The 26,264-nt window shown below is 36.6% G+C and overlaps 1 protein-coding gene across 12 annotated transcripts in view; it reads left to right on the top strand.

Annotated features, from left to right (window-relative positions):
- The window catches only part of ATP2B2 (ATPase plasma membrane Ca2+ transporting 2), a 212,289-nt gene that overhangs the window by 105,070 nt on the left and 80,955 nt on the right, over window positions 1-26,264 (top strand). For all 12 annotated transcript variants that reach the window (XM_065749598.1, XM_065749599.1, XM_065749597.1 and 9 more), the window contains exons 3-5: window positions 1,002-1,199; window positions 20,532-20,789; window positions 21,760-21,885. In XM_065749598.1, coding sequence (XP_065605670.1) covers window positions 1,002-1,199; window positions 20,532-20,789; window positions 21,760-21,885 — 582 coding nt within the window. The remainder of the gene's footprint in view (window positions 1-1,001; window positions 1,200-20,531; window positions 20,790-21,759; window positions 21,886-26,264) is intronic.

Here is a 26,264-nt window from a genome sequence, read left to right as displayed (position 1 = left end):
CTCATCCTGAATAAGCATGAACAATTTGACATTGCTAATTGCATTCAGATCCTACAGACTATAAGTGTTCCTACTGGTATCAATATTATCTTACAGATATATGTAACCACTTGCTTTACTGCTGTTCTACATGCTGCTTCTGCCCTAATACTTGTATTTTGTAGCTTTTTTTACAAAAAAAGGTGCTAGACATGCACATACTCAATGTAATTAAAACAGAAACAAAAACAAAGCACCTAAGTGAAAGGCAACTCAGAACACCTACTATCACATTCTTACACTGTATCCAGAATTTGAAGTGTCATGAAAAAATCCAAACATCAATACAGATTTAAGGAACCTTTGTTTCCTTTTTCTTTACATAAATGTACTGTCACTGTGGCTGTCTCTTCAGGGGGAAAAAAAATTGATGCAGTTCATTCCAGCAATTATGTGACAGTACATATGCACTGAGAGCAGTTGCTTTGAAGAACATGACATGCTTTATTGAGTTTTTCTTTGAGGTCACTGACCTGAGGTCAGAACAAAGACATGCTGCTGCTTCTGGTATTACTGAAAGCTGCCAACAGCCATTCCAGCCTCATCCCAGATGTAGCTTCTCAAATATAACTTAGATTGACCTTATGATTATATACAGAAGTCATTCCTTACACATATGTAATTTTTTATCTACCTATATAGGACTTATTAAAGTAAGCCTGCCATTCACAGACTTGTTTAAGATTAAAACTGACAGGAATTTGTACTAAATAAAGGCCTTTTTCAGAAAGTAGTGACAAATCCTCTTTCAAAACAAAATTCAAGTGGTAAATCTGTTAATTTGCCATGGGTGGTAAAACTTGTTTTATTCCTACTGTAATAATTTATTTTAAAATTATTTTAAATATATTTTAATTTATTCTGTAATATATTAAAAAACAAAAGCAGTTACTTTATATTTCACTGCAATTTTAATTACTTTTTTTCTTTTTTCTTTTTTTCTTTTTTTTTTTAATTTACAGGGTTAGCTGGCACTGCTGCAGATCTAGAAAAACGAAAGCTTATTTTTGGAAAAAACTTCATACCCCCAAAGAAGCCAAAAACATTCTTACAGCTAGTGTGGGAAGCGCTGCAGGATGTGACTCTCATTATCTTGGAAATTGCAGCCATCATATCTTTGGGGCTTTCATTTTATCAGCCACCTGGAGAAGGGAATGAAGGTAAAAACTTTTGATTGAATTCATTTCATGAGTTTAAGTAAAAGAATGTCCTGTGTCTCCAATTGCTTCAACCCTACCCTCCAGAAGGTCATGAAGAGGAACTCACCATTTTGTTTGCTTCTATTTCCATCATAAGTGGTAGTGACGCATTATTTGCGTGCTTGACATTTCTTTATGCAAACCACTGAACTTCATGCCACATGCTAAGAGAGCTAAAAATCATAATAATCTCACGAAACTGGAGTGTTTCTTACTGTTTTCACATTTGAGCTTGTGGTTGGTGTTTATTAATCTTAGATTATTGCTGAATGCATTATAGAGCAGAAAGATGTAATTGCTTACGTAACTGATGATCCTGCATATGCAGACCTGGGCAGGACTTGGACTCTGTGAAATTCACTCATGTCAGTATTTTCAGTGGTGTTGCTGAGGCTCGTGAACCCACAACTCAACAAAGAGCAGTGGAGGCTATGCTATGTCATGTTATTTCTGCAGTATCTTTAGTAACTTTATCAAAGACCCTCTCCCCTCCTTTTTATTCTTTTTTTCCTCTCCCTCCTTTGGAAAGTACTCTGGAATTCATACGCTTAAAATATTCATTCCTCTGCATAAATGTGAGATTTCCATTTCTGGCAAATGATTCAGATTTTTTTCTTTCCTGCTCTCTCATAGACTTATAAAGCTGGATAAAACCTGCTGTGTGAAATGACGTGAATAGCTTGGCAAATGTATGAAGAATGCCTTCTCCTAAATATAGCCTTGAAATGCTTTTTACATTTGCTTCAGTTTCCTTTGGCTACTTTCCTTGAAGACCCTTCCTTTTTCCTTTCCCATTCACAAACAGAATAAGCACGTAGCTCTGCACAGCACTAGTAGCACACTTACTATTGTTTATCTTTAATATATGATCATGAAGCTTTTGTTGCTTTCTCACTTTATGTTATTATTGTCTTCAGCAGGTGTTTGATTTAGGCATTAGAAGGGAAAGGAGGTAGGGTTTCTTTTTTTTTTTTTTTCTAACTGAAGAAAACATTATTTTTATTACCTCATAACTGGATATAATAAGATACCCTGGGGACATCGTAAACCACAAATGATGGTTTACAAAATTAGAATTAAAGCCTGTAAACTTCCTTCTTAGGCACAAATGTGCAGACTGCTCTCTTAGTGTAAAGATTTAGTAGCGAAATAATTCTGAAAACAGGATAGGTACAGGGTTCTAAGACAAGAGGACTTGTGCCATCAGATTATGATTTTATATCAGATTATTATTACTATTGCTGTTTTGGTTTAATGCAATATTTAAAATGTTTCCTCTCCCATGGGAATGTGTGACACATCTGAAATTCTGGAATGGCTCAGCAGTGCAACCTGGGAAAACGTATTCATGTTTTCCCACAGCACAGTGTTTCCATTCAATGGCTCTGGTTTCCCCATCATTATAGAATTGTTTTCCTAGAGGATTTTTGCCGTGCTTTGCACAGGGAGAATAGATCAATGTAGATAATATTATGTAATCCAGCTTCTGGAACTCATTTTGAATTTGGTCCTTTGAATTTTTTTAAGTCCTTTTGTGTGTGTATGTGTGTGTGTTTGTTTGTTTGAGTAATTCCAAATGTATAGGAGATTCTCTTATTTTAAAATCAGTGTAATTTAAGCTGATGCACGGATACTTATTAGTAGATGTCCTTTCCAAGGACACGTTTATGAGCAGGCAGGTACCACCAGTGCCCAGCCACATGCCTTGCAGCATTGTAGGATTGGGAGTGGCAAGGGAAGAGTGCCATTTCCCTCATTCCTGATGATTTGAGATTTGGTGTGTTTTTAAATAACAACATGAAATTGAGTGACTTTGAGACAACAATTCTAAACACCATCTTGTCTATTTTTTTTTTATTTAGCATATGTATATGCTGCCCATGTACCTAATGTATTTCTATGCCTTTCATAAATCTCAAACTTTACCTACCAATGGCTTTATTAGCTAATATGATAAGTTGAAGTCACATTTAACTTTTTAGAATAGCAATTTTTTAGATAACACTTTCCTTCTAGATGCTTGAATCCTACTTTATGTTTTGCACCTGTAACTGAGTTAGTATTTAAGTGGGTTCTGTAGTTTAAGTGCAAAATATTTTCTTCTTGATGTGCTTGAATACACACATCCAAAATTATCTGAGTGCATAAATTGCTTCAAGAACCTTTTCTGATTTATTGCAATGTATGTATACATTACTGTGTTTTACTGTATTAGGCATATGTATGCTCTAACTTTTAGAGTTTGTGGGCTAGTAGACATTTTTTTCTGTTTGATACCATAGATGTTGATACATTACCAACGTTTAAGTCCTCTGACTGCAGTATGGTTGCATTTCCTAATCTCAAAACAGTTTGGTATTCTCTTGAGTAAAGTAAGTAGATTATTATTTTCTGAGTTCCATTCAATTTATGCTATTGAAAATAAGTCAAACTTCTGTGGTTTTGAAGTACCAGTAACTATCTTCATCAACCAGACTCGTACCTGGTAGCAGTAGTAATCTACTGTTCAAAGTACATGAACTTTTTGTTCCTGTACTTCTTTGTTTTTTTCAATCCTCATTTAAAATGTGAACAAATGTTGGAAAGCATTATTTCTTTTCATGCTGCAATCACAAAATCTGATCTACATGAATAACTACATAATAGTGTAGTTGGCTTTATTGCTTCTCCAGAAGCCACTTCAGCTCTATTTTCACATTTCCCACTAAGAGTGAAAGTTTCAAGAACTTGTTATCAGAAGCTGTGCTGCTGTTTTTGTAATCTGCTTTGCATTCCCTTTCACCGTCTGACAGGAGCAATTGAGAACTTCTACATAAATTATCGTCAGCCCTGTGACATTTTTTCCATTCTTTCAAAAAAGTGCAAATTTTTTTCTGTATTTCAGTAAACCTGTACTGAGAGAAAATTGCTGCTGCAGTGTTGTTCACATAGGGATGTGAGGAGTTAAAATGTGGCAAGTTAAAAATACTTCATTCCTCCGAAGAAAATCCTTCAGTGTCCTGGGTTAATAGATTATAGGCTGAGTAAACGTAATAGTGAGCCAGTGATTTGCAAAGAGTATTCATCGAAGATATGGGATCCTGGCTTCATGGTTTTATGTTTTGTATTTTTATTTATTTATCTATTTTTGCTTTATAGATAAGTTAGTCCAGGACTGTATAGGAACAGAAAGAACCGCTGCTTGAGCTGTGCTGTCGTCTCAGACCATTACATGGCTTGTAGAAATGAAAAAAATCTTTGAGAAAGAGAGCTCAGACTTAGCCAGAAATCCCCTAGGGGAGTGAGAACATGCAGTGCTGCTTTCAGTCACTCATAGGTCTGATTTTTTTTGTTGTTGTTTTTTTTTCTTTTTGTAACTCTTTCCCCTTAGTTTCTGCTGAAACTTTTCATCAGTTCTTGTTGCAGGAATGACTTAATTGTCATTTGTAATTCTTCAGTGCTCTCTGGAGCGACCCTCCCACTGTTGTCCCTGCAGGCCAGCAGTGCTGCCCAGACTTGCTGCTTTCTGCATCTGTACCGACACTGAACTGGTTGAAATTTTTCAGTCTGCTGGTAACACCTTCACTACCAACTTCTAAGCCTTGAATCCTTTCCCTTGTTTACTGTTTATCAGGCTTTATATCATACGTGGCTTCTGTTGCAGAATACGCTGATGTCAACACCTGATGATCTTTTACTGGCAACTATGCCAGCCAGTTCTGTCAGGACTCAGGGATTAATCTCATTGGGACCCATGAACTTATGGATGTTCAGGCTCCTCAGGTAGTCACAAATATGATCTTTGCTTAAAATGGGAGGGGCAATGCTCCCCTCAGTTCCCACCTCCTGAACCATCCACTTTTGAGAACTGTGTGTAGAGCAGTTGCTAGTGAGGACTGAGGCAAAAAAGTTGTTGAATACCTCAGCCTCCTTTTTGTCCACTGTTACCAGCCTGCCTATGTTGCTCATTAGGGAAGGTACACCCTCCTGGACCTTCCTTTTCCAGTTGATGTGCCTACAAAAAAAACTTTCATGTCTTTCTTTGTGCAGCTGGCCAAGTCCAGTTTCACCTGGGCCTTGACCTACTTGACCCCATCCCTACACAGCCTAGCAGTGTCCCTATACTCCTCCTAGATTACATTTCCCTGCTTCCACTGCCTGTGCATTTTCTGCTTGCTTTCCAATTTGATCAGAGGTCCTGGTTCAGCCATGCCAGTCTCTTGCCTTTCTGTTATGATTTTCTGCACCTGGAAATAGAGAGCACTTTGGCCCTAGGAAGAGCCTCCTTAAAGATTTGACAGCTCTGCTCTGCTCCCTTATCCTTGAAGACAGATTTCCATGGGGCTTTGTCGACCAAGTCCCTGAAGGGCTGGAATTTGGCTTTCTTAAAATCAAGAGTTCTCTTTGCCTGACTGGTATCTTTCAGGAGTGTGAACTCCACCACTGCATGGCTGCTACAGCCCAGGCAGCCTATAATCCCGGTGTCACTAATTGGTTGATTAGCATTGGTGAGCAACAGGTACAGCACTGCATTCTCCCCAATGAGGCTGTCTATTACCTGCTTCAGGAAGATATCCTTGATACATTCCAGGAGCCTCCTGGATTGCCTCAGCTTGCTGTGCTACTTTTCCAGCAGATGTCAGGGTGATTGAAGTCCCCCAGCAGGACAAGAGCCATGATCACGATGTGTCCTGGATGCTGGACAAAAAAAGCTTCATCAGCATGCTCCCTTGATCATTTGGCCTGTAGTAGACCTCAGGCACCTTCCTTTGTTGCCACTGCCTCTAACTCTCATCCATAGGCTTTCTACTTGTGTGTGGCCATTCTTCAGGGTCTGTTCTTCACACAATATTCGTTCCTTGATGTAGAGGGCAGCACTGACTCCCCTCCTTCCACTCCTGTCCCTTCTGAACATCTTGTGGCCATCAATAGCCACATTCCAGTTGTGGGAATCATCCCATCTGGTTATAGAAACAGACCTGTCAGTTTTGGGATTGCCACACAAGTATAAATGTACCTACTTACAGAAGGAAGGATGGTTGTGTGCTGTTTAGATAACTCTTAAGAATCAGTCTTAAGGGAGCAAAACTAAACAAGCAACTAACCCTCATTTTGTACAGATCTGTTGCTTAAGATCCAAAACTGTCCTCTCATGTTGCTGCCAGCAAAGACTTGAGTAAAAAGACTTGATGCATCATCATATTGAGTAATTCTGTGGAAATAAGTCACAATGGGAGAGGTTTGGATTAGTGAAAGTATCTGCAGAAGGAAGTAAAAAAAAAAAGCCTATATATTCATATCTGTAAATGAATAATGCAGCTCACAAGAAACCTTAGGAAGGCAAGTGCTGAACTGAATACTAGCTAGCATGGATTTCTGTCCAGTTTGGAGTCTGTACTGGTGTAAATTTTTTAAAGACTTCTGATTTAGGTCGATCCAACCCTACTTGCAAGTTCCCTACAAATTCTTCTGGAGCAGAGCAGCTGCAGTAGGTGCTCTGCTGGGTTTTTACTAAGGTTATGTCATAAAGATCTGCATTGTCTGAGTTTCCTAGCACCTACATGTGTTAGATAATTTCTTGTATTAAAAAGAAAAAAAATTACTAACATGTAATTAAGACATCATTCCTTCAAAACATTTCAAGATGCTATTATTGCAGGCTATGTTGTTCTGTGATCCAAATGCTTATCTTTCCTTAGATCAGTTTGTGATATGACTGCTTTTTGCATGCCTTCTAGCCTTCTACTGGGAATTTAGCTCTGGAAACACAGCAGGCATTCCCTGCCCCAAGGGAAAATAAGAGGTACTGCTTTTCTGATACAACTCTAAGGTCTCTGTTAAGAAGTCTGTTCAATATTCTGCGTTTGCAGGTATAACCACCTGGAGTTTCTCATCCCGCTTCGAACTGTTCACATAAATTGTTTTTTCTTTATTTGTTTATAGCTCAAGGGGTAATTTTCACTCATGCGTTGTCTATATTTGCAAAATCAACCAAGCTCCTATACCTGCTTCTTATGATCATTGGATTTATATGAAGGGTTCATCATCTGTATGCTTTTCTCTGAATATAGAGAGATTTTTCGTGTGTTGGAGGATGCAACTATAAATCTCCACCTGCCATGCCAAATCAGCTGATATCAGATGCATGTTAAGAATATAGGACAGTGGAGAAGGGGAAGGATCAAACAAACAAACAAAAAGCCAAGAAAAACCTTGGCCCCATCACACGGAATAATGGCTCACAGCTGTATTGCCCCAGGGACAACTCTTAGAGGTTAATTTCTTCAATTTATTGGCATGCAAGAGATTTGTGTTTCCTTTCTGTTTGGAAAGAGAGCAGTGCATCACTTTGCCACATCCCCATGTAGATGAATGCTGGGCTTAGAAGAAGAGCAGACTGGCTCTGTTGTTCTGTCAGCACAGGAAAATAAGGAAAAAGACACTTTCTGAGTGGCCATGAACAGTGGGACAGCTTGACCATAGATTTGACAAAAACTGTTCTCTCTTTCTAGCCTTTTTATGTGATTTGCTTTGATTCTTTTTTTTCTTTGCCAACATTTGTGACAGAACTGTATTTGTTTTAGTGTTTTCAGGTCTGTCACTCCTTTAGGATTCAATTCTTAATATTTTTTCCTGCTCTCACAGGAAAAAAAATATTAATTTGAATTATTGCTCAGATAACAAACTTTCTGTACTCCCTTCCTAAAAAGTAGATTCTTCTGTGTTGTTTTTTTCTCACTTTTGGGGATTCCATAAATTTAATATATTTTTTGTTGAAATCAACTTTAAATAAAAAAACCCTGTTGGGGAAACCCTGAAATACTCTTTTGTTTATGCACATGCATACTGGCTCAGAAGAAACACACAGGTGTCATTTGGGCAGGAAGCAAACATTGGATATATAACAAATACCAGGTTTAGCTCTGCAGGAGCACTACCAGCTCATCTGGTGTTGGAAACGGTACTTGGTATTGTTGAATTCTGTGGTAAAGAACAATCAGTTCCTGCCAAAAGCAAACATATTGTTTCATATTAATACTGATCATTTGTATTACCTTTACAGAAGAAATGAGCAGTAGAAAATCTTTGTATGGCTCATAATGTCACAAAATCACAGGGAGATCTGTGATCTGGAGATCATTTAATCCAACCCTTTGCTAGAGCAGATTCCCTGGAGTAGGTAGCACAGGAAGGCACCCAGGCAGGCGTTGAGTATCTCCTGAGACTTCACCACCTCTCTGGGCAGCCTGTTCCAGTGCTTTGTCACCCTTAAAGTAAAGAAGTTCTTTCTAATGTTCATATGCAACTTCCCACATTCCAGTTTGTGCTTATTGCCCTTTGTTATGTTGATGGGCACCACTGAAAAGGGCCTGCCCCGATTACTTGACACCCACCCATTTAGATATTTGTAAGCATAGGTAAGATCCACTCTCAGTCTTCTCCAGGCTGAACAACCCCAGGTCTCTCAGCCTTTTTTTGTAAGGGAGATGCTCCAGGCCCCTCATCATCTCTGTAGCCGTTTGCTGGACTCTCTCTAAAGTTCTCTTTCTTGAACTGAGGAGCTCAAAACTAGGTGCAGTACTCCAGATGTGGCCTTGCCAGGGTAGATCAGATGAGGAGGATCACCTCTTTCACACTGCTGGCCCCACTCTCTTTAACGAACCCAAGGATACCATTGGCCTTTCTGAACACAAGGGCACAGTGCAGGCTCACAGGCAACCTGCTGGCCAACAGGACGCCCAGGTCCTTCTCTGCAGAGCTCCTCTCTGGTAAGTCAGCCCCTAGGCTGTACTGAAGAGTGTGGTTATTCCTCTCTAGGTGCAGGGCTCTGCTCTTGTGCTCGTTGAAAAAACAGTGGTCTAGCAATGGTTTTGTACAGTGAAAATCCATTATCTCTTTACGTCTTTTCCACAAAGCAAGAAGAAATGTAGAAAATGTGAAGTTTTTTTTACAAAGAAATGAGGTGAATGCCATTAATTTTAGTACTTTGCAGTGATTTGAATTCTGGTTTGCCTTCCTGCTTCATGAATTATGAAAGTAAAAGAAAAATCGAACTAACCCTGCATCCCTGAACAATTACTTAAAATATTTTCTGAATTCTGTTGCAGCTGGTAAAGCTGACAATAATTAGCAAACATTTTTAAATCTCTTGTACATCTCAAAAGGTCAAGGCAACAACTGAACTGTCTTCTAATCCTTGCAGTCAGTGTCAACTAATCACCGTTGGCACAGCAGGGATATCTAGCAGCGTTTCAGTATTCTTTATCTTTGCTATTTGCAGGCTATAAGCACTCGCTGTAATTTTTCAGGATTGCCAGCCATTGGCATAGCACAGTACAATTTTACACCAAACCAGGTAGGCCTTTAGAGTGTTTTATTTCTAACATCATTTCATTGCAGTACTTAATTAGAACATGCTTGGAATCTCCTCCTGTCTTGCTCAGCTTTCAAATGATTTTGTACTGTAAAATCCTAGTGTGTATATTTTCCTGTGAGTGTTACATAATCTTCTTCAGGTACTGAAGAATACTAAATCAATGGAAAAAAACAGGTTGAACGAAGGGGATGTAAGGGCATTGCAACACTAAAAGCTGATATCTCCCAATAGGGATCCGTATCATCTTTGCTACCGAATAACACTGTTCCAGCTGTCAGTACTCTAGAGGTTTTAATTGTGATGTCCAAGGATAAAAATTCAAGAAAAGCTGAGATGATAGAAGTGCAGCTATTTGGAAATAGTACTTTTATGTAGACTGGATGAATCTCAAGTATAGATTAATTTCAGATTTATCAGTACAACTTCATAAAAGTTAAAGCATGACATTGCAAAAGGATTTTTTTATATGTCTGAACTGTCTGTTGTGACAATTGATGAAGCTTTTGGCATCCTGGAAAGCAGGAGAAACAGGAGTATTTGCCCTCTTACTAGCAGCTTGTTCTGCCAGAACCCCACCACTTAACCTTCTTCCCCAAGCTAGGATAAGGTGAAGCAGCATCTGGCTTCTCTTGACATTAGCCCAATCTGTTCCTTATAGTGAAAGAATGAGAAAGTATCTTACTTGTTAATCCCTGCCCTCAATTGTACTGTGGCTTGTACATATCCAGGAACAGAACAGAGCAGGTCGGAATGTCCAGCTATTACAGATGTGTGTGTATATGTATGCATATAATATATAAAAAATCTCTTGTCAGAAAATTATCAATTTAAGCAATTGATTCCAGTTTGTTTCTGTTATTGCATAAGTAGTTCATCCTCTTCCTGTTAAGTATACATAGGGTTTTAGAGTTTTCAAGAAACTCATACATGTTTTAAACCAAAATTCATATGTAAAATTTATATTCTAAATGGAGGATATTCTGACTACATGGAGCTTTAGTTTGCTTTGCTTGAATGTACTTTAACACTTTCATTTGGATTCCTAGAGTACTTTAGATACATCTCCAGTTTGTATGCAGTTAACATGCTTGGGTTCATATTGTAGAATACTTCTTGGGAGTGCATAGACTAGATGTTCACTTTTGTATAAAAAATAAACTGAAAAAATGTGGGCCATAAACATATTTCCTTAGCACCTAGGTTTGTGCTGTAAATCTACTGTTATATGGGCATAGTATTTGCTAGTGTTGATGCAACTTTTTACTGCTTTCTGATACAAGACATTATGATATGGTGTTTAATCTTTTATTTATATGAATTTTCACCTCTTAGAGTTTACAGCACAAAGTAATGAATATAAGGGATTTAATATAATAATGAACACTGCAGTTTATGAGCTGGTTTTGTGATCGGGGTCAATAAATCTTCCATATCTAACTCAGCCTGGTTCTTTTGTTCTCATGAAAATGCCTGAGGAATGATGGTGTTACAGCACTGAAAGAGGTGGAGGTGTTTCAGGACCTGGTTCCATAGCACATTATTGTTGCCTAAGCTGAAAAGAGCACTGGTTTAATTTTCTGATTTTGCAGTACCTTAGCTGGGCTAGCTTGTTTAAGCTTACTAAGTTGCAAATTGTCTTCATCAGTGGCTTTCAGGCTGTGGTCTGTGGACCTCTAAGTATCCACAAATTACTTTGAAGAGGCCTATTAAAACCAGAAACCTATTCTTAGTAACCACATGCTTTCTCTGCAGGGCTTATCTGTTACGTGAATTTAACAGTTGCTTTGTGAGTGGTCTAGGATGTATGAAGGAGTGCATCAGCCAGAAATCACAAATTCAAGCTGTGTTCCCGTTTGGTTTTGTTCAGAAGCCCCGATGACCTGTTAGGTTTCCTAGACAAAGTCAACTTTTCAATGTAGTCTTGCAAGTTTTTGGTAGCATTTTTGTTGTTAAATGTGGTCTGTCTCTGAAATCATATTTGTTAGCACATCTCATTTCGAAGCAAGAAAATAGAAAAGAAGCATTTTTGGAAGTACATTTTGTCTTTGTTAGAACATAACCAGAGCACGATGTAACAGTATGAGCTGTAGTTTTGCAGGCACATGCCAGCCTAAAACTTCCTTTAACAATTTGGTCTTCTAATTATTCTGCCTTAGGCAGAAAAAGAGCAGGCTTCGTTTATAAGGGTTGAATAGAAGAAGAATAAGCAAGAAAGCTCACAATATGTTTATGTATTTGGGAAATATGTTTTTGTTTTTTTCTTAAGTTTATTCTTGGGGAAAGGTCTATTTAAAGTTAAGTTCCTTACTGATAGCCAGTTTTGCAGATAAGCATTTATGTATTTTCATGGATCTTTCACATTTCCTGCTGTTTTCAGCCTGGTGCTTTCAGTGACCTGTAAGAGGCATGGTAGCTGAGGAACCGTTTGATTGTTCCTCTCCATCTGACTGTATTTAGGGAGAACTGGAGATATTCAGGGACTGCTCCCTGACTAATGGGACCAATCTTCCTGTTTCTGGAACCTAATTTAAAATGACCACAGCTTTTGCTTTCTGGCTTGCTTGTACAAGGAATGCTTAGGTAGCTGGAACTCCAAATGTGCTATGTTTTCTCTTTCTGCAGGAGTGTGTTCAGGCCCAAAGTGGCCCATTCATGTTTCATAGAGAAATTCTAATTTCTTCCAGTCTTTTTTTATTCATATATATATATTTACATTGGCATAATAACCTATTCCAAGTATGATTTTACAATACATTGTCATGAAAAAAAGGCTTTCTTTTCCCTTCTTTTTTTTACTGCAAGTCAGCCAGTGCAGTTTATATTAGGAGTCCAGTAAAGTGATTCAAAACTCATGCAGTTCTGTGAGACCATATTCTACTCTGTTGTTAATTCACTTTAGTACTTATATCTTTCAATTTGAGTTTGTCATTTGCGTTCAGTTTTCTCACCGTTCTAAAATTTGAGTAACATCATCCAAAATTAGTCCTTTATTTGTGCCCCATGTTCTTCATTGGTGTAAAATGTTTTGTCCTCTTTTTGATTCAATGTAAACTTGAGCACTTTTCTGAATCAGTTGAGAGTTGTCCCCAGAAACCCTCATGGTCGGTATCAAGACTGTCCATTAAACAAAATTATATTTCAGATGTTTGGTAGATGCTTTTCTTCTGTTTTGCAATTGAATCAAAGTCTTCCATTTTTCTCAGGGTTTTTCATGTCAATCAGTCTAAACTTTTTGAGCGGGTGTCATTAAGGTTACGACTCATAGATCTCATCTGCATTCTTTGAAAAGGGACTTAAGGAGAATTTCATGACTTCATTTTTATATGTTCTGTGTGAGTGCAAAGAAACCTTCAACTTTACCCCAGAAATTTCATTATAGATGTTGATATTTGTAGTAGGTTATATTGAAATGCTTGTTTCTGACAAATGTATTTTTTAAATATCTCTATAGACAGAGATAAATAATAAGTATATATTTTTAATGGAGTAGTTGTAGGCTTTGCTAACAGATATATATGCTGTTTAGAAGCTATACCTTTACTATACCCTTTTTTTAATGATTGCAGAATAGCTTTCCTAGGGTAGACAAAGCCTTCAGAGGCCTCATGGAATGTGCTCACTGTACTAGGAACCTTAGTGTGTGGCTGAAAGTCCTTGATTCTCCAGATTAGCATCAATTAATAAATTACCTGCAGAATTAAGTAAACAATCTTCTCCTAAATTTCATCATTTTGTCTTTTTCAAGAAAATGTTTATTCATAATTTAGTAATGCATGTGAAATGTTTATGATTGTTTATTATTGTGGGATAAGTATTTTTGATGATGTGTGAAAACACTTGTTTTGCAAATTTGTACTGAATTACACAGCAAACGTTTCCTGAAAAGATAATTAAGTGAATGTAATTGCTCTTCTATAAGTTCTGAGATGAAAATATATTGCATTGGATGTTTTGTAATATGCTGGGGTTTTGGGTTTTTTTTTTTTTTTGTGATATTTAAAAAAGCTCAGAAGTGGCCTACTTCTGAAGTATTTAAAGATGCACTAAAATTTTATGCAGTAGGTATTGCATTTTCTCAGACTTCCTGAGCACAAGCTTACTGATTCTCAGAGCCGATATTCCTGGCTGGGTATGCAGTCTGTGACTGTTTTCCCACTGCTTCCTTTGGACTCAAATTTTATTTTATTTTTTAATAATGAAATAGAACAAGTGGGGTTCTGCTCTTCCAGAGCCTTGTCTTCTTCTGTTTTCCTATTGTGGTGGTGGGATTTCTCTTACCTTCTCCCTCTCTTCCCCTCCCCCCTTTTTTCAGTAAATTAACATTTTTATCGCAATCTGGAAATATTTAAGGGTCATTCTGCCCAAGAACTGATAAGTTTAAAAGAAGTATGAAAACAGTACTACATACATTGTAAATTCAGATTAAAAAAAAAGAAAAGATATCAGTTGTAAAATACAGATGGGATTAAGTGGAACATGTTTTCTGGAGCCAGGCGTTTGTCCAGAGGAGTGCTTTCCCTCCAGTTCTGCTCAACTGTATTGAAAATGTCTGTTCTATCCTGTTCACAGAGTGTGCTTAGGGAGCAAATTGATTACTGGATGTCAGTGACACTGATGAATGACACAAATATCAGATGTGAGCTGGCTTCAGGAACAACACATTAAGAACTTGTGAAGTGCAAAAAGTGCACGTTGTGTCATATGGGACTAGCAAATTAAACAATTGTTTCATAATGTAAAGTGACCTTCATCTGGCTTCTGCAAATCTGTGTCAGACTGCAAAAAACGAAGTCCCATAGATACCTTCCCTTCATTAGAGATGCATAGAGATCGTTGCCAAAACTGGGCTGCTTTTAGATATTGCTCATTAGATAGATTTCCATGCTGCCAAGCACCACTTAACTCTCAACTGGGGACATGAGGTAATGAGATTTAGAACTTTGGGATGAAATATAAAATATTCTCACTTATTTTCCAGGAAGAAGTTAATCCCATGATAAAACTTTGCTAGGATATGACCTTAGAAGTATTGTTGAGTAACTGCATTTGAATTCCTATTAGTCATCACAGAGAGTGTCTTTCTTGGCCTTGGTCTTACATTTGTATACTGTGTTTTACCCATTGAATATGTGGCCATGTTTTCAAGATGTTTTTGGCTCTGAACAATTTACAGTCAAACTCAAGCAATCAGATATCAAGGCTTTACCTTGCAACCCCCTAAGAGCAGAATTTGGGATTAAAATTCATGTGTTAATAACATAACAAAGCAAGACTGAATGTGAGGTATTATAGAAATAGTTGTATGGTCCTCTTCCCTTCTGTTGCCTTTGGTGGAGTTGGGACCCCATTCCTTCAGCTGATATTTGCAGAAAGCATTGCTTTGGTGCTAGTCAGAAGAACCTTGCTTTTGACATATTATGTCTATTGAAGTTGGGTGATTAAGGAATAATGCTGAGTTGATTGAAAGGAGCATTCCTCAGCTCACAAATGCTTGTGATCAGGCTGAGGAATGTGTGAATGTATATGCATTTAGGTCTTACAGATTTGTTTTCTTACATGACTATGTTGAATATGTGTAAATATTTAATATTGAATTCTAAAGTTGATGCTTACATAACTAACCCACAGGGGCAGGGTCTATTTTTCTTTTCTTTTTCTGTTTTTTTTTTTTGTACCTCACTGTAGTCCTTACATAACTAAATAAAATATCATAAAGAGAAAATTTCTGATACCATTTCCAAATAAGCATCCAAAATCACTTATAGTGAATACTCAAGCACTATAAACCTGAAATGCGTGAAAGTTTTCTGTTTTGAAGCTGTAATAACTTCTGCATCTTTGCTGTTAGCTATGGCTCTGCCGTGCCCTTTCTGCCCTGCTCTGTGCCTGTGTTGGAGGCAGTTCAGCAGCTGGGGGTGCACGAGATGTTGGGAGGGGGATGCTGGTCCTTTGGTGGATGGCAGTCACTCTTTGGAATCATGATGCAGCAAATGATAGGGCACAGGAAGGAGATTTTTTGAAATAACCATTACAGTGTCTGTTACACATGAAAACCTTCTACGTGAATGGAGTTGGATGTTTACTGAATACTTTGGGAATTTTTTTTTGTTCCTTTTCCTATTTGATTGAATATGATAAACAAAGAATCATCACTTACAATGTTAGTAGTGAGGTTAGCTCTATTAATGAAAAAAGCTGTAACTTAGAACTACTCAATTTGATTTAGTAATATCAGTGCTGGAATCTCAGCTGAGGAAAAATGACTTTTACTGAAAGGTATTAAATGGCAAGTTTTTATCCTGGCAACTGTTGTCTTTTTGATGGCAAAACCAATTTGACTGACAAAAATTACTTCTGGGGGTGGTATGAGATTTTCCTAGGGAATTTAAATGCCACAAGGTATTCTCAGCTTAAAAATAGAAATGTGTAGGTTGAAATGAGTAACTGAGAGGTATGTGCTGTAGGTTGGGACAGGAATACAGATGTTCATGGAGTTGTTTTTTTTTAATATCTTTTTTTTTTTAGTTTAAGAATTATGGAAAGACTACATGGTTTGTAATTATAATTGTACTCAAAGTGGCTTTAAGAAACTCCTCATGACTATTAGGAATCTCATTACAAATCAGAGACATATCTTTTTACCTTTGCATTGCTTATATGCATCTTTTAGTACTGGCCCCGATTTGGAAGATTTTTTGAGAAATATCTATATTGATATGAGGTTAGCTAGTTTAAAAACATTCCATCAGGAAATGAGCCTGCTAGAATGGCAGGTTTCATGACTCTCTGGTTACTAGTGTAGCCTTTTGCTTTTTTTTTCCTTTCCTCTTTTCTTGCTTTCACCAAATTCAAGTGATTAATATCAGTTGAATAATTTTTTTCCTGCTGGTCACAGGGAAGTTCTGTGCTTTCTTTTTTTTATATGCTTTAACCTCCTCTTGTACATCTGTGTCCTTTCTCACCTTTTCCTTTTGATACCGCTGTATTCAAATCTTTTCTGTCCAACAGCTCCCTTTTAATACCCTGTGCCTCTCTGTCCTGTTTTCAGTTCCTGAAGTGTTCCATACAATGAAAATCAAGCAAATGCAGAATAGGCGTTTGGCTAATTTTGAAGTGACTGGCATTTAGGTAAATGCTTCAAAGGGCACAGCACAGGCTGAGTGCTCAGCTTTCCAGGCTCCCAGGTGTCTTTTTTAGCCCATAGCTTTTGCACCCAGGTTACTAGCAGTCTGATGAGACTGAAACCCAAGTTGCTGCAACTTCAGGTGAACCCACCACATGTTCTGGTTTGAATTACTTCCCCCTTATTTTCCTGAATCTTCTTTACCTTCAGATTCTATCTTCTCTTCATCTCTTTTCTGTAGAAAACTCTTTCAACCATTTTTGCTGACCTATTTCTCATCAGATTTTAATCTCTGAAAATTCCCTTTTTTCTCCTTTTTTTTTTTTTTAAACGAAATTCTGGTAACGTTCCTCTGAGAAAATTTCTGAAGGTCACAGTAATATTAATCCCTTTTTGTATCTCTGAATGCTCTGTGAGGCCATCCTGTCAGGTCCTCCCACTGCTCCGCAGGGGCTTTGTCTCACTCGTGTGTTCCTGCATTCTCTTTCTGAATAAACGAATCCATTTTGTGACTTCATCTGCTGAGGAAGTTAAAACCCTTTACAGTCTTTACTTGCAGTCAAATCTGTGAAATCACACTTTCAAACTGAGTATGTATTTTCCGTCTCATGAGAATGAGACTTTTGGCAATGACACACATACAGCATATGTTCATAGCTATGGTAGAAAACAGCTTCATGTTAAAATCAATTAACATTGTTTACATTTTTGGAATTGTTTCTTTACAGATAGGACCCATGTTAAAAATAATTTTAAATGAGTACTTCAGTATTTACTGTTTTGGAATAAAACCCTATAACAAATCACACATATGTGCATTAAAAATACATGGGTGATCTTTTCTGTTCTGCACCTTTCCAAAATGAAATCACAGGCATATTTTTCAGTAACATCAGGAACCATGTACTCTCCTGTGAAAGCATAACAGCAATCTTAGATCTTAACCAAGTTTTTAGGGGTTATGTGAGCCTTTACAATAAGCATTAGATGCTTGAGACTACAGAATGCATATTTTGTTTTTCTTTTTTCTTTTGATAGATGAGAACCACCATTCATCTGATATTTGGGATTAAGTAAGGTAATCAGTGAGAACAGACAAGAATATGCTCATTCATGCTACTTCAGTGTCTTGGTCAGCCTGTGGGCTGTACTGCAGCATGTCAATGAGTGAGATGCCCATTTCTGTACCATTAACCTTGTCATGGTATTTAAAATTGTGGTCCTGAGTTCGAGTCCTCTGACAAAAAAAGAAATCAATTTATGTTCCTTGTAATCCTGGTTTACTTTTATAGTCTTGAGTTTTATTAAATAAGTACAGTGTAAATGTTCTGCCTCTTGCTAACTATTGCCTCTGTGGGTAACAGTATGTGCTGTTATGTCAGATAACATGGACAAACGGTTCACTGTAAGAAGCAATACTTATAATGTATTTATAGAAAATAGACTGAATCTCAACCAATAAGGATTCTAAAATCCATAAGCTAAATAACAGTTTCTTCCATCCACCTATAATACTAACTTCTGGTTTTGACCATGTGTATCAATTAATTTCCCTACTCCTGCCTCTCTCTCTAATAATTCCTTCCATGACTTTCTTCCATCTGAACTTAGTGTTGTCTGACTGAATCAACAGAAAATAAGTGGAGCGCATTTAAACTCGTATGATTTCCATAAGGTTTAGGAGAATTTTCTCAGCTCTTCGAAAGCTAGAATTGTGAATCATCATTCAGTACAGAAGCTGGTTGAATTTAGGGATGCTTTCAAAGAACTAGGTTTAAGTTCTGTCTGTTTTCTCCACATTTCTTTTTTTCCTATGAATGTTTCTTCTGCCATAAACGGAGAGTGAAGCATGTTCTCTTCTTGTGCATAATCTATGAGACAGGTAAACATGGTTCCTTTCATCTTAATGATAGCGTCTGATATTATTTACATTCTGCGTTAGACTAGTTTTTCTGGTTTTACAAAGATACTGGGAACAATATTCATCAAATGACTTGGGTTAAAAGTGACTTAAAAGATCATCTAGTTCAATCATAGAATCCTTAAGGTTGGAAAAGACATCGAAGATCATCCAGATCTATCCACCTACCACCAGTATTTCCCACTAAACCATATTTCTTAGTACATCTGAATGTTTCTTGAACACTTTCAGGGACTGTGACTCTACCTCCTCCTTGGACAGCTCATTCCAGCACCTGACTACCCTTACAAAGAAGAAATTTTTCCTAATATCCAACCTCAACCTCCTCTGGTACAATTTGAGGCTATTTCCTCTAGTCCTCTAACTAAGTTACATGGGAGAAGAGGCTGAACTCACCTCACCACAGCATCCTTTCATGTAGATGTAGAGAGAGATAAGGTCTCTTCTGAGCCTTCTCTTCTCCAGGCTAAATAGTCTTCCAGCCACTGTGCCCCAAGCCTGTAGCATTGCTTGGAGTTGCTGTGTCCAGTGTGCAGGACCCAGCATTTGGTCTTGTTGAACTTCATCCTGTATCAGTAATCTTTATGCAGAAATCAAAGAAGTTTTCAGTGAAAGCATAGCAAGGCATGCTACAGAATAAGGTAAACAAGTTCCACCCCATAGAATTACCCTTGAGAGTTGATCTGCCTATTACTGTCATTAGCTACCCTGGACTAAGGGATCATGATAAGAAACAATGCTTATGTTCACTTTTATACGAGCTGGATTAAATTTCAACCAGTGAGGATTTTAAAATCCAGAAAGGAGATAAGATCAGTCGTTGTGGTTTGATTAGGCAGTGTTTCTTTTGTGAGAAATAGGAGAGGAAGCAAGCTGTTAAAAAGAAAAGGATATTCTTAATACTTCTGAATCATACTTAGTGGAAAATGAGTGGTAAAATTTTGCCTTGTATTTGCTAAAACAGAATTATATGTTCTGGGAAACAGCTTAATCTACTTGAGGCAAAAGTGAATCTACTGATTTGGATAAGAAATCTAACATCTAACATGGACCACTTAAGATGATTTAAAGGTTAAACAGGACAAATTTCATTTGTCTTTCCCACAAGTAGTATGTGCTAAATAAAGAAGTTGTACCTGGAAGTTTGCAAATTGCAAGTCTGACTGAGCAGCTCAAGGTTATAATTTTATACTGCGTATAGAGATGTGGTCCATCAGTCTAAGGGCAACCCTGCAAAGAAAGCCTTCTTTTGGGAAGAAGTCCTTTGCTTTACATTTAGATTAGGTCCAAGTTTAAATTACAGCAAACGTGGTAAAAAAAAGTTTATCTTAATATTCTCCTGATCATTTAGTAGATGTTCAGTCTTTGATATACCTGATTGTTTTAGTAATTTTGTTACGGTTCACACATGGTAATTATTTAGCTGGCTAATGCATTATGATGCTTATGTTATGGGAAAATATTTATATATTAAAAATAGAAATAAAAGTGCTTGTTAATTTCATCGAGTGACAGGTGGTGAATATTCCAAAAGTAAGCTTTCAGTTTTCAGTCCTCCTAGGTAGCAGAGTCTATGCCTTCTTTATCCATTGGTTTATTCTGTATTTACCAAGGATAACTACTTGCTTAGTAGAAAAACTAAAAGATCTAATATTTATTTTGTGTTTTTTTCTTACTCATTTCCTCAAACAACTTTATTTCTACTTTTTCTCTATTCTGTTTCTCTTATTCTCTTACTCTGTATTCACTGTTCAGCAGATAGTACTTAAAAATAATTCTATTCCTTAATTTTTTTTCCTTAAATCTTGCCATTTCACAGCAAGATTTCCTTGTGATAAATGTGATAAACCTGATCTTTGCTTGCCTGACCGATTCTTAAAATTATCTTTGCAGGGTGTGGCACTGCAACAGGAGGAGCTGAAGATGAAGGTGAGGCTGAAGCTGGCTGGATTGAAGGTGCTGCCATCCTGCTGTCTGTTATCTGTGTTGTACTTGTCACTGCCTTTAATGACTGGAGCAAGGAGAAACAGTTTCGTGGGCTTCAAAGTCGTATTGAGCAGGAACAGAAATTTACTGTTGTCCGAGGTGGACAGGTTATCCAAATCCCAGTGGCAGAGATAGTAGTTGGTGACATTGCACAGGTGAAATATGGTAAGTTTTCTCAACCATATGACTATTTTTTTCAAGTTTATATATTCCTCTTCCCCCTTTCTAACAGAATAAAGTATATTTGGGAATCATTCACTGGAACTAATAGAAAAGACAGGATTATTTGGTGTCGTTGTTGTCCATAGTATGACAGTAATGATACTGTTGGGGCAAAAGAATAACTCAGCCCAAGGTACTTGCAATAAAACTGCGCTTGGTAATAAATTTTATTTTTGTAATCTTCTCTTTCTTTCCCTGACAAGCAAAAAACTGATCATGCAGTGATAATTCTCTTTCATGCATGTTTAGAATATTTGGATTTTTTAAATTATGTCCAGTTATGAATATGAGGATGTATTTTTATATACTTTGTTATGGAATTGTGCCCTTATGCATTCTTTGTAGGTCTCTCCAAAACTGTGGATCCTGTAATTCTCCCCAAACTGAGTGTTACTAGTGGATGGATGCCTTATAATCATATACTGTATGGGCCTCCCCTCCTGCCATTCTCCAGTGAGCAGGAAGACCATTATAGGAAAATGCCCAGAAAAAGGCCTGTTCCACCAGGCATCAAATCTCTCCTGGGCTTAGCTGCAGGCTTCTTGGGAGAGGAAGGCTGTCTATTACTGCTGTTTGTTCTTATGAAGTCTGGCAGAGAAACCTTGTTGACATGTTAAAAAGATCATTCCTCTCAGTCTCACTGATGATTATGTTCAGCATATGTTAAGTGTAATGCATTCTGATTCTTGGGGTCGCATTAAGCAAGAAGCATTTGCAATCTAAGTGCTTGTCCCTATGGGACTGCAGTAACATGGTTAACATGGACCATTATGGTTTTACTTCTTTCACCTTTGCTTTCATTTTACCATTTAAAATGATTATTGTTTCTTGTAATTTTACATTAAAAATATGTAATTATAAAAACACTTACTAAAAATCCTGTGGTTTTCCATTACCATATTCTTACTTAAAGGGGATCTCCTACCTGCCGATGGGATATTTATTCAAGGAAATGATCTTAAAATTGATGAAAGTTCTTTGACTGGAGAGTCAGACCAAGTCCGCAAATCTGTTGACAAAGATCCAATGCTACTGTCAGGTAAACTTTCTTCAGTTCTTGCTGAGTTTATCTTCTATGCACTGCTTTGTTCATGTTTGGTTTTGATGTGTTTTTCCACAACATCAAGTTTTGGTAACCTAGATACAGCTGATCTTTTGAACTCGGACATTGACCTTGCCTGTTTTCAACAAGAGACATGCTATTACTTTTTGATTTTATGCAATTATTTCTGATGGTGGCATTTTTTTTATGAATTGAGAAAATAATGAACATTTTTAGATGAAAAAGAAAGCATTATCCTAGGAAGTAAAAATTGTTTCAATTCATTGTATACCAGCTTTAATTTAACCATTAAGTTTTACAGCCTTTTAAAGCCTCTTGAAAGAGGCTTTAAAATTATTTATGCTAGAAATAATAGGGAAAAAAATGATAACTGTGGTTAGAAAAAAACCTGAAATACACTAAAATATTCACATTTATGGTCCATAATGGTTGAGATAAGTTCGTTATTCATAATATTTGCATTTTGTAATACAAATAAATCAGTTAAATAAAATGCTTTTTGTTCATTTGTTTTTAATTCTAAATGGATCGGTTGATAATAGATTTCAGCTGGAATTTGATTTCAAAATAACAGTCTGCTGGTTTCACCATGATCATCAGTATATTATTATCTGAAATAATATTTTGAAGTACATTTGAACTCTATTCATGGGAAGACTTCTCTTTCCCATCTGGTTGATTTACTCTCACAGATTCCTGAATTAAATGATATCTTTTTGGATACCCAGAGTTCATTTACTGTGGAAAAAACACAAAGGTATTGCTCTGAAAGACATGAAGGGAAGAGAAAGGGAAAGTAGTTGAGTTAGGTTTTTTCTTGCTTTTCAGAGCTCTTGCTAGAATGAGAGAAGTTTGGTTTTGCAGTTTTATGGCATTGTTAAAATGTTCTGTCTTTATATAGAATTTCCTTCACTATTGTAATTACAAAAAAAAAAAAAAAAAAAGATGATTAGTGTGATATTTTAACAAGAGCTACACAACCCTCTGTTCCATACTTCTAATGAAATTATACTCATGCTCTGTTAGAAAATCCTTGAACACTATTTGCTTATGAGTAGATATGATTACTTGAGATTCTGTAATGTAAAACATCACCTTCTTCTGAGATGAAATTCAAAATTTAATGTCAGTGATACTGGACCTGATATGCTCTCTGGAAATAGCTCATAAATAAAAAAAGTGGAAATCCACCATGCCACACATATTTCCCAGTGAGTTTAAAAATTGAATTCCTGCTGGATGTTAGCATAGGCCCATAGTTTAATAAAAATTAAAAAAATAAAATAAAGAGACAAAAATTCCTGTAAAGAGGCCTCCATTTTTCCTCTCTTCTTTACACTTGAGGGCATTGGTGAGCTCCCTCCAGCTAGGCTTTCAAATTTAGAAAAAGATGATTGGGCTGATGCTTGCCACTGTTGTCCCTCAGTCATCTGCTGGAAATGAAAACAGTTCAGGTTTGACATGGGAACAGCTGAAGAAAGGTTCCATCTGAGTGGCAGCCATAGTTTGTTTCTGTGAGTCTAAATCTGTTGACAGATTAACACCCTGAATCAGAAAGCGTTATTCTCACTGTAGGCACCTGAAACAAGATTTTTAATATTCTATTGGTTTAAATGACATAATTAAACTAAATGAGTTTCTGTGCTTAATGTCCTGTTTAATTATCCAGATTGTCATTTACTATACTTGAGAAACAATGCTAAGAGTACAAGTGCTGACTAAACCAGAGGGTTCATTTCCATCTGTATATAGCTACACTTGGTACCACCTGGGAAGACAAAAATAGCATTATAAACACTAATGTACCTGAAATCAATCCACTGTACTTACGTCTAAAACATTTTCCTCCTTTGAGGTCTCTATTATAGAGATTTGCACACATAGTGTAGCATACGTAACCATATCAACAGTCATCAGCATTAACAAAACAGTGATAACGTTAAATTTCTTTGCACTGAGCGTGGGTGTCTATCAGCCAAAAGATGAACAACTGCCTGATACTCAACTGCTTTGATGAAAATTGATAGACCCTTGAAGTTTTGTACAGTCTGAAATTCAGCAAAATCCGATATACAGAAGTTCTTAACATGAGTCTGGCCTCAGTGTTGCACACAGTGAATTATTTCGGAGTACCATGTGGTAATAGTTAATATTTTCAAAAGTATAACGTTAATTGTTTGAAGTGCCTTTGCAGTTACTTAGATTAATTTTATTGAGGTATGAAAGAGTATGAAATGAGACTGGTAGAACCTTACATTATCCTAAGTTTCAGCACTGAGTACTGACATCTAAAAGTTGTTTCTTTGAAACAAATAAATAAAGGAATCTCTTTGTCATGGTTCTTTGTTAGGGTATGGAAATAGAAAGGAAGCTTGATTAAGGAATCGGGTCAGTTATTGCCTGGAGAAAAATGGTTCTGATTCTGTCTTATTTCTTTGCCAAAAAATATTTGACGCTGAGCTTCTGCTTTGCAAAGCAGAAGTTTTCAGAACAGAGCATCTAATGTGATATGTTCCAGACTATTTGGATATGCTGAGATTACATACAGATGAGTTTTTGCAGTAAAACTTATTTGTTTGTAGAGAATAGTGTGATGGTTGTTTCACTTCGTTAGTAACTTCAGTTACCTCTTAATTTCCAGAACTAGTTCTTTAGACTTGCAGATAGAGAATTTTTCTTCACCACAAGCTTCCTGGAGCTAAGCAGCAAGATGAACACCCCAAAGTGGCATATTCTTTTTTATTATTTTTGAACCAGTTTTTAACCTCTTCCACTAGTACTGCTTGATTTGAGGGTTTCTGAGCAGTCACATATTTAACTGCATTTTTAATCTGAAAATATATGTGCTGCAATGTACCTTCCTTAACTGTGTCATCTAATTATGTCTTTCCTCACAGAACTTTTCTCCTTCACTTTCTATCTATATTCAATATTTATCAACTAAATTAGATACTTAGCACATGGAAAAATGTCTTTTATTAACATTGAAAAACTAGCCTTAAGAGAGAAAGAGTTCCATGTAATTGTTCCACGTGAAGTTGAAGCACATGTTTAGTGAACAGAGTAAGTGAAAAACATTCATTCGTTGCAGAATTCCGCTCATGTTACAGTAGCCAATCAATTTCATTAAGCTCTCTTCTCCATTCAAGCTAATGTAAATGAATTATAGCACCACTTAAATAACATAGTAGCCAGGCTTAGATGAAAGGAAATTCAGCTCTTTTATTTATCTGAGGTACTAAATAAATCTTCCAACAACACTAACAAAATGTACTCTTCTGATAAATTACTACTGAGTACATTTATTTTTATGCAACTTAACTTTTTAGAATAATGTTTACAAGACTAAGAAAAGGTTTATAAGGCTCAGTAAAGCATTTTAGCCTGAGATGTTTATACTTTTCCAATACTTTTCCAGCTGTGCATATGTAAGCTTGGAAAATGGTACTGGGTTGTGGTTGTCTAAATGAAGCTGTTTTTCATGCCCATTGTTTTTTGTTGTTTTTGTTGTGTTGTATTTTTTTTTTTTTAATAATTTATGTACACCTTTGTAATCCAATATAGAAGATTGCTTCAAAACATATGTATACAAAAGCAAGTTATTTTTAAATGGTGGCCTTCCAGGACATTCTTAAGCTACAAGTAAAGTTTCAGGCATTTTTTGTCTTTCTTCAGCCTCTACATTCAAGCCTATTCTAACTCTTAAGGATATTTACTGCTCTTTTGACTTTAAAAGTGGGTTGGTTTCGGTTGTTTGGGTGGCTGTGGTTTTGCTCTGCCATGTGAAAGGGACAAATTGTATCACAGAAAAGCAATGGAAACATTTTTCAATGCATTAAGATACATGTTTTCTGTTAGATCTGATCAGTAATGGCTTTGTTACTGTTTTTCTCATTTCTGCTGAATTTTATTAATGTTGTGATATTTATGCTCTTAAAGTAGGGTTAATGTTGACAGGTGTGCTCTGTGTTTCTGCTTTAATGATTTTGATAACATACAGTTGCATTACTTACGATGTTGTGAATGAACAGTAATAGAAAACATTTCAAAAGAAGGTTATGAAGAGATAAAATATGTATTAATATTTATCTATTTAATGAGAAATGTTCCCTTTTTCACCTTATGAGATTGCTGATTGAAATAAATTCATGGACATGAGATTTAATGCCATGAAATGCTTTTTTAAGAAAAGGATAGAGAACAAATATTTCCATGCCCATTTAAGCTTAGTAGATGTGAATGACCTGTAAGATTCTCCATCAGAAATCAATAACGTTGTGTAATTGCTCAGTAGTGCAAATGCATAATTCAGATGTTATAATCCATTCTGAGGTAGTTTGCAATGAACCTGTTTG

Source organism: Cyrtonyx montezumae, unplaced genomic scaffold (assembly GCF_038088225.1).
Source record: "Cyrtonyx montezumae isolate F1298 unplaced genomic scaffold, pur_monq_1.0 scaffold_6, whole genome shotgun sequence".
Lineage (NCBI taxonomy): Eukaryota > Metazoa > Chordata > Aves > Galliformes > Odontophoridae > Cyrtonyx > Cyrtonyx montezumae.
The sequence above is the reverse complement of the archived record's forward strand: the minus strand, read 5'-3'. Positions and strand labels throughout refer to the sequence as shown.